We start from the raw sequence: 15,680 nt of genomic DNA on the forward strand, positions 1-15,680 counted from the left end.
CAGGCTCTCTGTCAGACAGGTTGTGAAGCAAAATAATGATGATATAAGAAGAACTGGCTAGAAGTTGGCCAAAAATTGAGCAATTATCAGAGAGATTTTAAAATGTGGATTTATATTATTAATGATAAACTTCACCTTAAGGGGATGTTGTGCCTTGAGTTATTAGCTTACAACAATAGCACGTGAGTGGATGTGTGTGTGTGTACACAGATATTCATGTACTGGTGGTTAGTCAGAAACTTGTTACTGAAAAATAGGGCATAAAAAACTTTGAGACTGGACTTTTGCATAATGAATACAAATTCCCAGTTGCCTCAAGGACATGTAGAAAGCCCACGGTGTTCCAACAACATAGGAAGTGTCAAGGCACCAGGATGACCTTCTATATACGTCCCTGACCTACATGTCCAAGCTCTCCTCCCACAAGTCCACATTACAGCCAAATTGTCCTGCTGCAACTCTTCTCATGATTTCCCACCTCTTTCCCCCAGACTGTCGTCACGTTCTTTTCTCTTACCGGAACCCCTCTTTTCCCCTTCTCTGTTCTGTTTGCCTAATTTCTGTTCATACCTCAAAGCACACCTTCATCCTTCATGAAGCCTTCATTTATTTTATCAGCTGGAAATAAATTTTCTCTGCACTGAACTTGCACAGTATTTAATCGGTATCCCTCTTATGGCTTTTGTCATTGTCCTTTTATAAGGAATGTCCCAAAGGACTGCACATTTTTAAAGATCGGAATACATATTTGGTTCCTCTTTGACTCCTTTGCTAGGATCTAGCATAATGCCTGGGATAGTATAGGTCCTCAGTAAATATTTGTTGACTGGATGAAGGATGATTGGATGAATTCCAATTGGTGCATTGTCCTAAAGGTCTGATATAAGTTCTATTTTACAACGGTACACAAAGGAGCTTTATGAGAAATCCCTCATAGGAGGAGACACGATTTGAGCTCAAATTGTGATTTTAATCATGAAAATACACTTCTGTCTTTTTTAGCTCTGTTCTTTAATTAGAGATTGTGTACTTCTCACCCAGAGTTCATAGCTATTTAGGTGATTTATAACTCACAATGTAATCAACTTGAATAAGTCATCTTATTTCGGACACCCACATTAACCAGAAGAACTATGGCCATATTAGGGAGATTTGATTTGCAGCCAAATCTCCTTCTACCCTCTTGAAAACAAAATCTGGCAGAAATCCAACTGCTCAAGTCAAATAGACATTTAGCTTACACTGTGCATTCGATATGCCTGGTGACCTCAGAAAAATACACACAAATGGAAATGCTGGCTTAAAGTACTATAATATGATTATAGTTCAGACAAAAACTTTTACTTGAGGGCAGCCATAATTGCTGTATTTTAGCTAATGTGCACTTGAAAATGTATTTGCTTTTAAGCCTATAAAAAATTCCAAAAGATCCGCTATACTATTTACCAGGAAATAAGTATTCTCTTAAACAGGTATTAAAAACAGACCTTTTTTTTTTTAACCCTTTCTTTCTCCTTGGCTGCTCCAAACCAGTGGTTATTCAATTATTATTTGAAATAATTTATTTATTTCAAAATAAATTCTACAACAAAGTTAAAAAAAAAAAAAAAAGGACTGGTGTTGTTTAGAAGATTCTAACCTAGTAATGCCTGTAGTCCCATCACCTACTGAACTGAAATTTCTTTTTCAGACAGAGCAATTAACAAGAAATTCATTAGCTTGGGTCAGGGATAGAAGAACTTTTGAATTCCAGTTTCCCTTCCCTTTATACCTACACACACATACACACACACACACCAGCCCCTACCCCATGCCCACACATATATACCCCTTCTACAAACACTTTCATTTCATATTCACATATCATTGGAAGTGATACAATAAGGGTTGAATAAACAAACACTGCTTGGTAATATGCAATTTCAAAGCTGTGCCTAGCCTGCCAAAAGGCACCTCCCATTTTAGCATAATTTTGGTGGGATTATTTTCTGCTACTTCATAAGAAACACTGTGAAGGGGAACTGAGGAAGTTTTCAATTCTTAAGGATTCTTATGTATTTTTCAATGTTACTTCATTTCTATGATCCAAGATTGCTCCTATGGATATAATTTAGGCACCCTCTGGTGGTCAGTAAAACACAGCTAACTCTCCAAAACATTAATCTGAATTATTTAAGGCTTAATGGCCAAATGTACAATTTATGTAAATAAGCTTACATACATTTTTTTCATAAACGGTTTTGCTGTCTAAATCTTTGCATTCAAAGCAATACTACTTCCGTTACTTGTATATATATACCTTTGCCCTATGAAAGTGCTATTTATAAGTCATAAAATTCCATGTAAATATCACATACAATACTAATTCAGAAAGAGTTATGAATTTATCTTATCTATGAATTTATCTTCAGAAAGATAAAAGCAGGGGACCCATCTGGATTAGAGGAAACAAACACCTTAAGGAAAACATTATTAGGAAAACATTATTAAAAGCAGACCAAATCCACTCTAAACAAATTCACACTATGGAAACAAATACTCTAACTGGTAACATAAATATAGGATGGAGAGAATGTCACATACTGTGAGTATTTTAAATACATAATTTAAACCCTAATCAGTATATCTGAGGAACAAAAAAAACGTTTCTATCACATTAGCAGAAACATGCTATGTAAGTTTTTCTTCAACAGCAAACTTCTGCACTATTTTGGGAACAGTGCTAATAGCACTGGTATTCCTAGTGTTTAAAGCTGTGTTGACATGATAAAGTGCTATAATTTCAACTTGTTATCGTGAGGCAGAAACCGCCTCATTAATTTCTGCTTCATTCAAAACTAAGGAACAAATCAGTGTTTTCCAGTGGGAACAAAGCTAAATGAGCAACAAAAAGAAAACCCCAAACACTTGCAATATGTCATTAGTTTAAAATGTAGGGAAAAAAACTTAGAGGGTTTCCTAAGCTCTGGTTAGTCCACAAAACTTACATAAAAACGAAAAACTGTTTGGGCTGTCTGAGTGGCTCAGTTCGTTGAGTGTCCAACTTTGGCACAGGTCCATGATCTGATGGTTTGTGAGTTTGAGTCCCTGGGAGTTTGAGCCCCGCAATGGGCTTTCCACTGTCAGTGCGGAGTCCGCTTGAGATCCTCTGGCCCACCCTCTCTCTGCCCTTCCCCTGCTTGCACTCTTTCTCTCAAAAAGAAACATAAAAAAAAAAAAGAGAGAAACTGTTTTTAGTAAATTCGGCATGGATTGTTCAGTGCATACTTTTAATTTTAATCCTATTAAACCTGAAAAAGGCTTTTAAAAAATATTTATTGCTCTGTGTACAATAAATATAACATTAGAGTAACATACTGCAGATGAAATGACAGTATTGATATTTTATTTATTATTTTTAAAAAACTTTTTAAAGTTTATTTATTTTTGAGACAGAGAGAGAGAGTGAGAGAGAGAGAGCATGAGTGAGGGAGGAGCAGAGAGGGAGACACAGAATCCGAAGCAGGCTCCGGGCTCTGAGCTGTCAGCACAGGGCCCGACATGGAGCTCGAACTCACGAACTGTGAGATCATGACCTGAGCTGAAGTCGGACGCTTAACCAACTGAGCCACTCAGGCGCCCCACAGTATTGATATTTTAATAAAATATGACTTCTTTACTGTACTAGGTCTTTATAAAAATATAATATATGGCTCAGACTTTCCAGATACATCAGCACTTTAAATGTATTGAATACATAGATAAATAAGTGATATACTGAATATTCACATAAAAATATCTTGTTTTATCCACAATCTGGTTAATTTAGATATTTTAAAATATCACAGAATGACAGCTAACTAAGAAGGACATTAGAGATAACTTAGCCCCATCCCTTCATTTCACAAATGAGGAAGAACCAGAAAGAGTAAAACATTTGTTTGAAAATTTAACAACTAAGTAACAGCAAACAAATCTGGCCATCATTCTAGGTGCTTCTGTGTTCAGCACAAAATTAAATCTTTCAATGAAAACGTAAATGTTTTAAAAGTCAACTCATTCTTCACCCTTTTAAATCAACAATCCAAGTTACCACCCATAATTATCACCCCCAAGTGGTTAACACCCTTCCTTACATTGAATCTGTGGCCAAAAGGCTATTGCTTTATTTCCAGCTACGTGAGAAAAGCAACACTCTATTCCTCATTAGATAATACAATATTATAAAAATGAATATTATTTTTCAAGACTTAGCACTTTGATCAAGTATAGAAAGCATTTTGTTGTTAGGAAGTCAGTGGAAAAGAATCACTTGCGGAAAACTAGAAAAATAGTAACATTCAGCGGTATTCTTTCAAATAGTAGCCTTAAAACCTCTCTTGGGAGGATGTGTGTGTGTGTGTGTGTGTTTGGATATGGGCCCAGACTTGTATATAAAGAGCAAGGGGAGGGGAGAATGTCCCCACTTCAGCCTAAGCTGGGTCTATCACTAGGATTCAGCTGTGTTCAGCCACAACTAGTAGGTGCAGAGCTGGTCCAGCAGCCCAAGCTTGGATGTATATTGGGAGTGCAGGAAAGTGAGTCTGAACACAGGATTGTTAATTTCCCTCTGATGCAACCCTAGGATGGGCCCCCAGGGGACAGAGGGAATTACCAGCAAACCCTGATGCTCTGGTACCTCTCTAAGAGAGTTTAACAAAGAGGAGAGAAAAGCACCTTTCATCTCAACCTGATTGGATGCATAGTTCTGAGATGAAAAGCATGTGAATAAAGGCCCTTTGAGACAAAATTCAACGTCCCAAACTATAAGAGATCCAAACGTGCAACATGACTGTGGACAAAATACCCCCCTTGCCACTCTGCTGCTAATACTAAACAGATTTTTCTTTTTAAATTCAAACCATGTACTGTCTAAATTGGTGGGGGATGGAGAGGGAGGGGAGGTGGTCAGGGAGAACACCAGATGCCTCATATTTTCCTATTAGCTCTGCTCCTAAAAGGTATACACATTTGGGAAAATCTTTTGACCACTGGGCCCTCAGTTGCCTTATCTGTAAATCAGAGGAGTTGGGTACCTTCCTGTTTAAAATCCCATGCTTCTAGGTGAAAAGTAAAACATTTTAGTTACAAAGGTATAACTTTCTGAGATTGCAAAGTATATCTAGGGGTTAATCTAGTGTCCCTGAATAGGCCACAATCCTATTTCACAATTGTGTGAAACAATTTTGGTGAGTCTGTGTGTATACATAAGCATTTTCCAGGAAGAGGGATGTATTTTCTTCAGAGCCTTGAAGGGAAATTAAGTCCCCCCAAAGGTCAAAGACCACTGGTTGAGGCAGCAAATGGTGTCTTTAGTTTCTGATTTATCTGATTGCAGTGCAGATCAGCAATCTTTACATGGTTATAAAATCCATCCCACAAAGCCTTTTTGAGCATCTCATTTATCTTCATGAGCTGGGTTTGTAATTTTTCATGAGCAGGAAGGCTGCTCAAAATCAAGAGTCCTTTTCATTAAAGATTTAAACTTGTGGGGACTTCTGGATTTATTTTGATATTCGTAGCTAAAGGAGAACGATTTTACTACCTCAGAAAATTTCAAGCATATAGCATCTTACACATTTGCCTGTTTGTGTTGAATTATTTTACTATTCCTTTTTTCTTGAGTTAACTGACATGAAACAAAGGCTTGGCTCCTCCTTCAAACCGGCTTTTCTTTTTCTCCTGATGTTAGACTCTGCTGCAAAATGATGATGAATTAACTGTGGTTCTATTTGTAGCAGTAATTTTCATTTTTGTAATGATTTGATCCTCAAGATACATTAAATAGAAAGTGTTTATAGAATGTTCTTAAAAGAATTAGTTGAAAAACGGAGAGAAGCAGAAAATGACATTAGGGAATCTGAGGAACTGAAAGAGGAAAGACGCTCGTAGGAAGAAACGAGAGCCAAAGAGAAAATCTACATGATTAGACACCGAAACAGTATCAAATCTGTAAGAGAAACAAGGAAAGGAGGGGCATTTTTTTTTTTTTTTTACACAGGGAACAGACATAGCAACTAGAGAACACTGAATTTTTGAATACATTAAATGAAAACGACACCAAAACATCACTGCCGAGCTTTTCAAGAACATCTTTTGGCGGATAATCGCAAGGCGTTGCATGGCTTTTTGTTAATTAAGGCAAAGACAGGCGAGCGGAGAACATCACAGAAAGAAGGATGTTGCCAGTGATTATCACATAAATGCAAAAACGCTCAGGGGAACACTCTTTTGTGGTAAGGAAGTGCCAATAGCTGAGAAATGTTGATTTTCCCTGAGACAATATCAAAGAGGTGTCAAGTAAAAGGAAGAAAATTAGGTTTAAGCATTGGCCTTGTAACAAATCATTTCAGGTGATTCCGGACGCTTTTTCAACGACCCCCGTTTTCTCGGTTACGACGATCTCATCACTACTCCGAGTGGCTCTCAGTCCAAGGGGAAAGGAAGGCACAGCCAGTGTCTCAATTCGACTCCGGGCTCCCTTTCCGAATCCTATAGCTTCAGGTCACGGGCTCCAGACTCTCCGTTAACCCCGAGGGCGCCGGGCGGGAAATTTATCCTCAAACGAACCCGATCCCGGGATGACCCTGTTTGGGGCCGTGTATTCACGGAGCATCCTCCTGCGACTCTTCCCCTTTCGAGTAACAGCTCCGCGTTTCTCCTCTCCGCGCCTCCTCAAATCCCACTGAGGAAAAACGCCTGGGATCTCGCCTAGCACGCACGCCGCCCCGCCCGCGCCGGGCTCCGGGCGGCCGCCTCCCGGGCAACCCCGGGCGGCTCCCCGCGGCTCGGGGCAGGAGGCGCGCGCGCCCCCGGCCCCCGCGCGCGCCCGTTGCTATGGGAACGCACCCGGCTCGGCCGCCCGAGGGGGAGGCACGAGGAGGCGCAGGGGCAGATCCGGTGGGAGACGGTATCGCAAGATGGCGTCTGCGAGGCCGCAGGATGCGGAGTGAGCGCGCCCCGCTGGGGGCCCCGCGAAGCTGCTCCTCTCGCCGCCGCCGCCGCCGCCGCCGCCACTGCGGCGCCGCCTCTCCGCCTGCCGTTGCGCCGCGGCCAAGCCCCCGCCTCGCAGGTACCGCCGGCCGCGCGCGCGCTCGGCGCAGGGCGCAGATGGCAGCGACAAGTGCCGGCTCGCCTCGGGCTAGCGGGTCTCCCCGGGGCGGCTGCGCCTGACAATAACGCGTAAATAACTTTTTCTTGCAGCGGCCCCAGCGCCCCGGCCTGCAGCGGCCCCGCGCGCCCGCGCCCCACCACGCCCCTCCGACTCCCCGCTCCCTCCGAGGTGAGAGCGCTTCGGGCCGGTGCGGTGATCTCCGGCCGGCCTGGGCGGAGCGCGTGGACCGGCGGGCGGCGGCGAGCAGCCGGCGAGCGCCTTTACAATGGCCCTGACCCTGTTTGGTAAGTGCAGCCCTTGGCCCGCGCCCCTGCAGGTGGGCCGCGCCCGGGGTGGGGGGCGGGGGCCCGGGGCTCGCGGGGAGGGGACGCGGCGCGCGGAGTCGGGCGCGGGCCGGGGCGGCGGAGTTGGGGCGCCTGGGGCGCCGGGCTGGCTTCCTCGCGCCTCTCCCATTGTTTCCTCTCCAGGCAGGGCCGATGGGCGTGTGCTCCCCTGGCCAATTCTGGGCTGGGAGTCTCAGGTCCTGGGTGTTTTGTAAACGGAGGATTCTTTAAGATGCCAACTTGGGAGAGAAGTTAGCTGGTTGTTTCCAAACCTACGTTTATCAAGTCAGTAAATAAAGATCCTGCAAAGTTTATTTATTTTGAACAAGATGTCTGTGCATCCCAACCTCCCGGGAATTGCCAAATGGATCTGTTGAGTCTTGTTGGATCGGCGGGGGGGGGGGGGGGGGGGGGGGGGGGATTTTTGGAGTCGGTATGTTTCGTTGGAAACAAAGATAAGTGATGAACAGAATATTTGTTAAAATGGAAAATGTTTGTTCTAAGAAATACGGGAGAAGACAGAAGAAAGTTGGTTTCTGGAAGATAAGTGATCTTGGGAGAATAATTTTGAGTATTTTAGGAAAGAAATGTTATTTCTATGATGTAATTACTGCAGCACTATTGTTTCAGCGGTTAAGATTTCAACGTGTTCCCCCCCACCCCGAAGTATATAGTGACAGTGGGCTGGGAAGAAAGGCTGAAAAGATACATTGTTTCCAATCACAGAAACAGACTATGGTACACAGGTACCTTCCTCTAAGAAAACTTCATATGTGAAAATTTGGATGTTCAAAGTAGCATGATACATAGTATGATAATAGTACTGCTGTGGAGCCGACAGCTACAGGGATGGTCTTAGTAAGTTACAATATCAAGTTTCCGGTTACGTTTTAATTGCGTCATTTGATCAAGCACATTATAGGCATAACCTACCACAAATGTTTTTTCATATAGATAGACTGAATTAATCTGGGATCAAAAAGTTACATTTATTTAATCATCTTATTTTATAAATTAAATCAGATGCAGGGAGATTATTTTCCAAGGTCACATGGTCTTTTGTTTTTTTTTTTGGGCAAAACTGAGCCTAGAACACAATTTGCCAGTCTGCCCTATGCGTGCTTTGCCAAAATACCCACAGTACTAGAAATGACATTTATTTGGTGTTGGTTTTCTTTAGATGCTTTAAAAAATGTTTCTTCTTTCTCTGAAAGAAATAAACATCACACTGTTTTTTTCCAGTACTTTGTCTAATTTGTATCATTTAAAAGAGGCATTTTTTTTCTTAAGTATTGACTTTTTTTGTACAAAAGTTAAAAATGGTGGAAGGCTTAAGTCATAATTGATATTTTCTTTTGAAAAAGCATTTCTCTTACACATAGCTAATACATAGTAATATTTCCATAGGTGAATATCCCCGTAAACTTTTTTTCACTAAATTCATTTTCCTTCCTAAAGAGAGACTCCACATTTTTAAGGTTTGTTTTCAAAGGTAAGGTTTACGAATGAACCGCTTTTTGAATGCTTGACATTCTCAGTGAATAAAGTAGATACTTTGGGGATAAGCACAGTGAGTGATAAGGTTCTTTAGAAAGGATTCCTAAATTATTAGAGGAAAGAAAGGGCACGGATTTGACTTCTAGAAGATAAACCACTCTCACCCCTCAGAATCAATAAAGTGTCTTTAAAATTTTAAAGTCAACTTGTGGTAAAATAGAATTTAACTTACAAAATCTAATTTGGTTACAATTTTTAAGAATATTTCGCTGTTACAGAGCAGAGTATACGTGTGTGCAGAGGCAATTTTTCTGTAATGATAGGGCGGTAGACAGTCTCAGATCATTGCACACCACTCCTCAGGCATCTCCTCTCTGTTAGAAATGTAGATTCCTTTGCCCCCAGATCCACAGAATCTGCTCCCCTAGAGGGGCTTTTAAAAGGACTGCCCTGCGATTCTGCCACTCAAGTTTGAGAACCATTGTATTAAAGATAGATAAGAGATTTGCTCAAATTTGCCCAATTCAAAATAGCTTTTGTATATATTAAGAGCAGTCTCCAACAGTTAGAAGAAATGGATTTTATTTAAAAAATGTTTTAATGCTTATTTTAAAGCATTAAAATAAAATTAAATTATTAAAAATTAAAAAAGTCTCTCTCTCTCTCTCTCTCTCTCTCTCTCTGCGAGCCAGGGAAGGGCAGAGAGAGAGAGGGAGACACAGAAACTGAAGCAGGCTCCAGGCTCTAAGCTGTCAGCACTGAGCTGGCTCCGGGCTCAGACTCATAAACCTCGAGATCATGACCTGAGCGGGTCAGACACTTTACTAACTGAGCCACCCAGGCATCCCGAAATTGATTTAATTTTAGATATTACAGTTGACCCTTGAACAACGTTGGGATTAGGGCTGCTGATCCCCCACACAGACCAAGAATCAAGCGTTAACTTTTCATTCCCCAAAAAGGTAACTTCTAATAGTTTGTTGTTGAACAGAAGCCTTACTGATAACAGAAGCAGTTGATGAACATGTATTTTCTATGTTATATGTGTTAAATATGTTGTACTCTTGGGGCGCCTGGGTGGCTTAGTCGGTTAAGCGTCCGACTTTCGCTCAGGTCATGATCTCGCGGTTCGTGGGTTCGAGCCCCGCGTCGGGCTCTGTGCTGACTGCCAGCTCAGAGCCTGGAGCCTGTTTCAGAGTCTGTGATTCCCTCTCTCTCTGACCCTCCCCTGCTCACGCTGTCTCTCTCTCTCCTAGAAATAAATAAAACATTAAAAAAAAAATTCTTATAAAAAAATAAATATGTTGTACTCTTAGAATAAAGTAAGCAAGTGAAAAGAAAATGTTATTAAGAAAATCATAAGGAAGAGAAAATACATTTGTAAGCACACTACTAGTTTTATTGAGAAAAATTCTTGTGTAAGTAAATCCAGGCATGCAGTTCATATCTACTGTTCATGAGGCAACTGTACTTCTTTTTAACTAGTTTAGACAGAAGTACCTCCTCTCCCTTTACATTTACTCTTAATAACCAACTTAGAGCAGAGGAGCAATGAGATATTAAAGTCGTGTGAGACGATAATGAAGAGAAGATAGAAGCAATAATTGGACAAACATAATTAAGTAGTCATCAAAGTCTGAGCTCAGTAGGGTTTCTGCGAAAGCCTCACCAGAGTAGCCTCTGCCAGGACCCCATCTTGTGCATCTTGGGTGTGGTAGTTGGTAAGGTTAGTGTCTTACGTCAGCTTGGGCTCCTGTAGAGATATACCATAAACTGAGTGGCTTGTACCACAACAGACATTTATTTCCTGAAGTTTTGGAGGCAGGGAATTCTAAGACCAGCATGCCTGCAGGAAAGGCCTCTGGTCTCTTCGCCTTAGCAGGCACTAAACTCATCAGGAGAACGTGCGTCCTCATGGAATCATCTAACCTAATAACTCCCCAAAGGCCTCATCTCCACAGATACCATCAAATTGGAGGTTAGGGCTTCACTGTAGGAATTTATTGGAGGACACAATTCAGTGCATAGCAGCCAGCAATAGAGCCTAGGTTTTTGTTTTGTTTTTTTTCTGTTTTGCTTTATGTTTTACACTTCCATCCTGTTGTTATTTTTTTTAATCATTGTAAAGAATATTCTTTTTATGGCACATTAGTGAAAGTTAAGCTTCTTTTTAAAAAATGAGAGCCTCTAAAATTACCCAAGACAATTTTACATTTATATACGTTTAACCTTTTTTCACTTAAGTATGTTGTAGCAACTCAGTACCTGTCAAATTAAGCTGAAGCGTAAACACTGTCTTATGTCTTATATTCACTAGTAATCACCTTTGCTGTTTGAAAGGATATTTTCATGCCAATTTCTGTTTTATCTGTGACAAAAGAGCCAGACCCCAGTCCTTCCTGATTTTATGGCCCATTTGGGAGTTGAAGATGTGTGTTTTCAAGGGTTCAGAAATTTGCCAGCATTTTTCTGCACCTTGGAGGTGACTAGACCTCTCACTTATCAGCATCAACACAAATACTTTTTAAATCCTAAAAATGATCCAAATATAATTGATACTTTGCTTGCTCATTTTGCTCATTTGCTCAGTATATATCTATAGCAGTGTTCAAGAGACGTGGGCCCTGTCTTGTCAGAGCTTACTGCCAGAACTGTAGTGTATGCACCCGACTACCTGTTTCCAATAAGATTTGTTAGAACTTCCCTGAGAAGCACCTGTGCTCTAATTATTGCTGGGCCATGAGGAAAGTCTCAGGTCATCTAATTTAGGACTTTTTAGCTAGTGTACCTAACAGAACCCCCCGACTGGCCACACCAGTAAAACCCTATTTGACAGAGCTGGGTAAAAATCAGGTTATCCTTTGGTGGGAATGTCTGTCATTTATAGCTAACTGGGGCTGTGGTTGACAGCTCAGACAAACACTAGGAACTCAGTTGCGGTCCAGCTGGGCTGGCTCAACCCTAAATACCTCTCTGCTCTGTCTGTGTAAATTAGCTTTGGCATTGCCTCCTCCCCTTTTTTCTTTCTTTCATTACCAGTCACTATCATCACTGCCATTGATCACTCCTGATACTTAAGATTTCACTGTAATTTCTGACCTTCTTTCCACAGACTCTCGTACTGCCATGGAAACCTTTTTATTATGCTCCTGACACACCTGCCTTTGGGCATTTCTATAGAGATCCTTTGGAGCTCTTCAATGGTAATGGTGCATTCTTTGTGATGCAGTTAGGAAAATTTTGATTTTCGGTGACTGCCCTGACATTAAAGTTTGTTTTTAAAAAGACAAATCAACTATGCATCTTCAGTATGATTTATTTGACCAAAAGCCAATTTTGTAGGCAACTCCACTTGAATATACTCTCTGCTGACATTTTTATTTTTTGGACATTGCTCATCAAAGAATATGAGAGGGAGTTCTAAGCAGCAGTGGTGAGATCATGATCAGGTCATGGTCTCATGGTCATGGGATTGAGACCCCTGTTGGGCTCTGTGCTGGCTATGGAGACTGCTTAAGATTCTCTCTCTCTCTCTCTCTCTCTCTCTCTCTCTCTCTCTCTCCTTCTCTACCTTTCGCCCCCCCATCCCTTCCTCCCTTTCTCTCTCTCCTTCCCTCCATCTCCCTCCTTCCCCCCTCCTCTACCCCCCCTTTGCCCCTCTCTCTGCTCATGCTCACTCACTCTCAAAAAGAAAAACACCATCCTTATTTAAATACCTGTGCATATTCTCTTCGTGGTATCAAAAACTTAATAGTTCCTCACAATTTTTCTTTTAATGTGTGGAGATTTGGTATAATGTAAGGCAGATAAAAGAATTATAGTGGCTATAGCTCTGATAGTTACCATCTGTGTACAATGTAAAAGGAATATTGGTGATGCTGTCTTTTGAGTGACATCTGTCCCTGCAAGTAACAATCCTATAAACAGCCTAATCTTTTTTAAAAAAATATTTTTTAAATGTTTTATTTATTCTTAAGAGAGAGAGAGAGAGAGAGAGCATGAGTGGGTGAAGGGCAGAGGGACAGAGGGACACAGAATCCAAAACAGGCTTCAGGCTCTGAGATGTCACCACAGAGCCCAACACAGGACTCATACTCACAAGCCCTGAGATCATGACCTGAGCCAAAGTCAGATGCTTAACTGACTGAGCCACTCTGGTGCCCCTAAATAGCCTAATCTTTGAAGATAGGATGATATGTATAATTATAAAAATTTGACATATTTGTCAAGAACAGTTGCAATATCTTTTATGTCAGTTATTTGTCCACTTTTTTTTTTTAAATCACCCTTCATAAGAAGTTTTAGACATTCTTTCTTAATTGTTTTCATCATGAAACTTTAATAACAGAGATATGCCGTTTATCTCTTTACACACTGTATGTATATCTGCTTTATGCACAAAAAGAGCAAGGGTTTTGATCCCCAAAAGCTAATTTTTCCTTCCTTGAAGACAGTATTACCTTCAGTGAGAATAGTTTTAGACTAATGTAAAGGAATCACAAGAGAAATAGGCAGAAAAATACTGTTTAGTCATGCTGTGTATGGCATATAATAATAGTTCTGAAGGAATGATATTAGTAAAAGAAGTTACACATTTTTCACTGGATTGGGTTTACCCTAAGAATTAAGTAAACTTAATTTACTGTCATCTTGAGAGCAGCCATAAAAAAGATTTAGGGAAATCTTTATTAGGGAAACCCCAGGCTGGGTTTTGTGTAGCTTTTGTCAAAGTCCCTCTAGAAATAAGATCCTTTGTTATGGATAATTGGTGTTTTCTCCATCTTATATAAAATATCAGTAACAGTACCTTTAAAAAACTATTATCTGTCCACTGTGTATAAATGAAGTCACTGAACTTTCTTTGCAAACCCCTGGCCTTATAACTGAATTATTGGTCATAAGTCATTCTTACATAGAAAATGATTCTTATAAGCTTTGATTTTTATTTATTAATATAACCCTACTATCCTTAAAAAAACAAAATAGGGAGAAACTAAGAAACAGAATGGTGTGACTGTGTTTCACATTGAGAAGTCATATTGAAAAAAAAAAAAGCCATGTCTCATAAAATAGAGTTATAAATATACTTTCTTAATTTGGCTCCTTATTTCTGAAAACCATAATGAACGCTTTGTGAATATACTAAAAACCACTGCCTTGTATATGGTAAAGGGTGAATTTTATGGTATGTGAATTCTATCTCAATCAAGCTGTTATTAATTTAAAAGTTACTTGGAGTAAGGAGGCCAGACTGAATAGAAGAAAGATTTACTTAAACTGTAAAAAAGAGAAATTGCTATTTTTATATTTTATATTGCTATATTTTAATGGTTTTATATCCAGGAATGCTTTAGAACTTTTCATGTTTTTAGAAAGTTTCTTTTCCCTTTTATTCTCCAAGAACCAAAAAACAGACTCAAAAATTGATAGCTTAACAATGCCCGTGCCTGTTTTGAGTAGTTGTTTTACATTTAGAAAAGTAAGCACTTCTTGGAAAGGACACCAGCAGTTGAGGAATCTGGGAGAAGGGAAGGTGAGTCAGGCCCCTGTATTTGCCCACCGCATTTGTCATTGTGTTTCCTCTAGCTGCACTGAAGGTTGTCCTTTCCACTCTGACTTTTTACCTTTGGATTTCATTGGACCATGTATATTTATTTCGTGGTGTAAAACAAGTAGAAAAGAAGATGTAGTCCAAGAAACATCTGTCTACACGAATAGATTTTCATGACAACAACCATTTCAAAAACTGAACCGATTCTCTACTTTAAATTGCTAATTGTACTTAATTTTCCCTTTTCTGCCATTAGCACCTGTCTTCAGTCCTTATGGTATATTCTCTCCTTGAAATATATCTATGTGTGTATATATACAATTACGTATATTCGTATGTGTGTATGTGTGTATGCAGGCTCCACGCCCAATGTGAGGCTTGAACTCACGACCTTGAGATTAAGAGTTGTATGCTCTACCGACTGAGCCAGCCAGGCACCCCTCTATCTTTACCTTTTGTATAGAACTTTGTTGTTATTTTTTAGTCCCTTAATGCTGTGAAATTACTTTGTGAGAAATGATTTAAGGATTTGAAGTAGCTTGTGCTAGGTAGGACGGACAGTGGGTAAGTGGTGTAGGCGTTCCATTTGAAGGATCTGTAAATATCTGCGTGAGTGAAATATTTCCCCTGCAGGCCCTCCTTGGTGAATGAATTTTACACCATTATACTACAATTAAAGCATGGGTTCTTAGCATGTTACTTGTGAGGAATAGCATGCTAGGTATAGATACGTGTCTTCATATAGCATGAAAGGATGATTTTAAGTTATGGACTAAAGATCTTAAAGTACTCAGAGCAAGCTCTTTGTCCGAGGGAGCTGTGCTGTAAGAGAAAAGAAAGTGGTGGCCTTTAGGTAGGGGGTGAGGCATCACTAAGAAGGACCTGAAGGGGAAGTGTGCTAAACAGAACAGTGTAAAAGCCTAGGGCATTCAGGATTAGGGGCAGGAAAGGATGGGACCGTAGAGTGAGAGAAGGGAATAGGAACAAGAGAAGTCCATTTTCATCATCTTTCTGAGGAGAGCTCTGAGGCTTGTGATTTTCTTATTTTGTGATTTGTTTACTCATCTGTTCAGTGGACTGAGGGCTGAAAATGTGCCAGGTATGTAATTAGTTCCTATCCTCAAGGAGCTTCTGTTCGCAGTGGAAGCAGACGGACAATAAAAAAGTGTATAGTGAG

The 15,680-nt window shown here is 40.5% G+C and overlaps 1 protein-coding gene across 1 annotated transcript in view; it reads left to right on the forward strand.

Moving 5' to 3' along the window:
* Nucleotides 1-7,107: 7,107 nt before the first annotated feature.
* LOC120243889 (N-chimaerin-like) overlaps nt 7,108-15,680 on the forward strand; it is a gene marked incomplete at its 3' end in the record, with an annotated part of 75,921 nt that continues 67,348 nt past the window's right edge. Inside the window, exon 1 of the mRNA XM_039250124.1 lies at nt 7,108-7,416. Coding sequence (XP_039106055.1) covers nt 7,398-7,416 — 19 coding nt within the window. The remainder of the gene's footprint in view (nt 7,417-15,680) is intronic.

The sequence above is a fragment of the Hyaena hyaena genome, unplaced genomic scaffold (genome assembly GCF_003009895.1).
Source record: "Hyaena hyaena isolate Hyena2069 unplaced genomic scaffold, ASM300989v1 scaffold_359, whole genome shotgun sequence".
Classification (NCBI taxonomy): domain Eukaryota; kingdom Metazoa; phylum Chordata; class Mammalia; order Carnivora; family Hyaenidae; genus Hyaena; species Hyaena hyaena.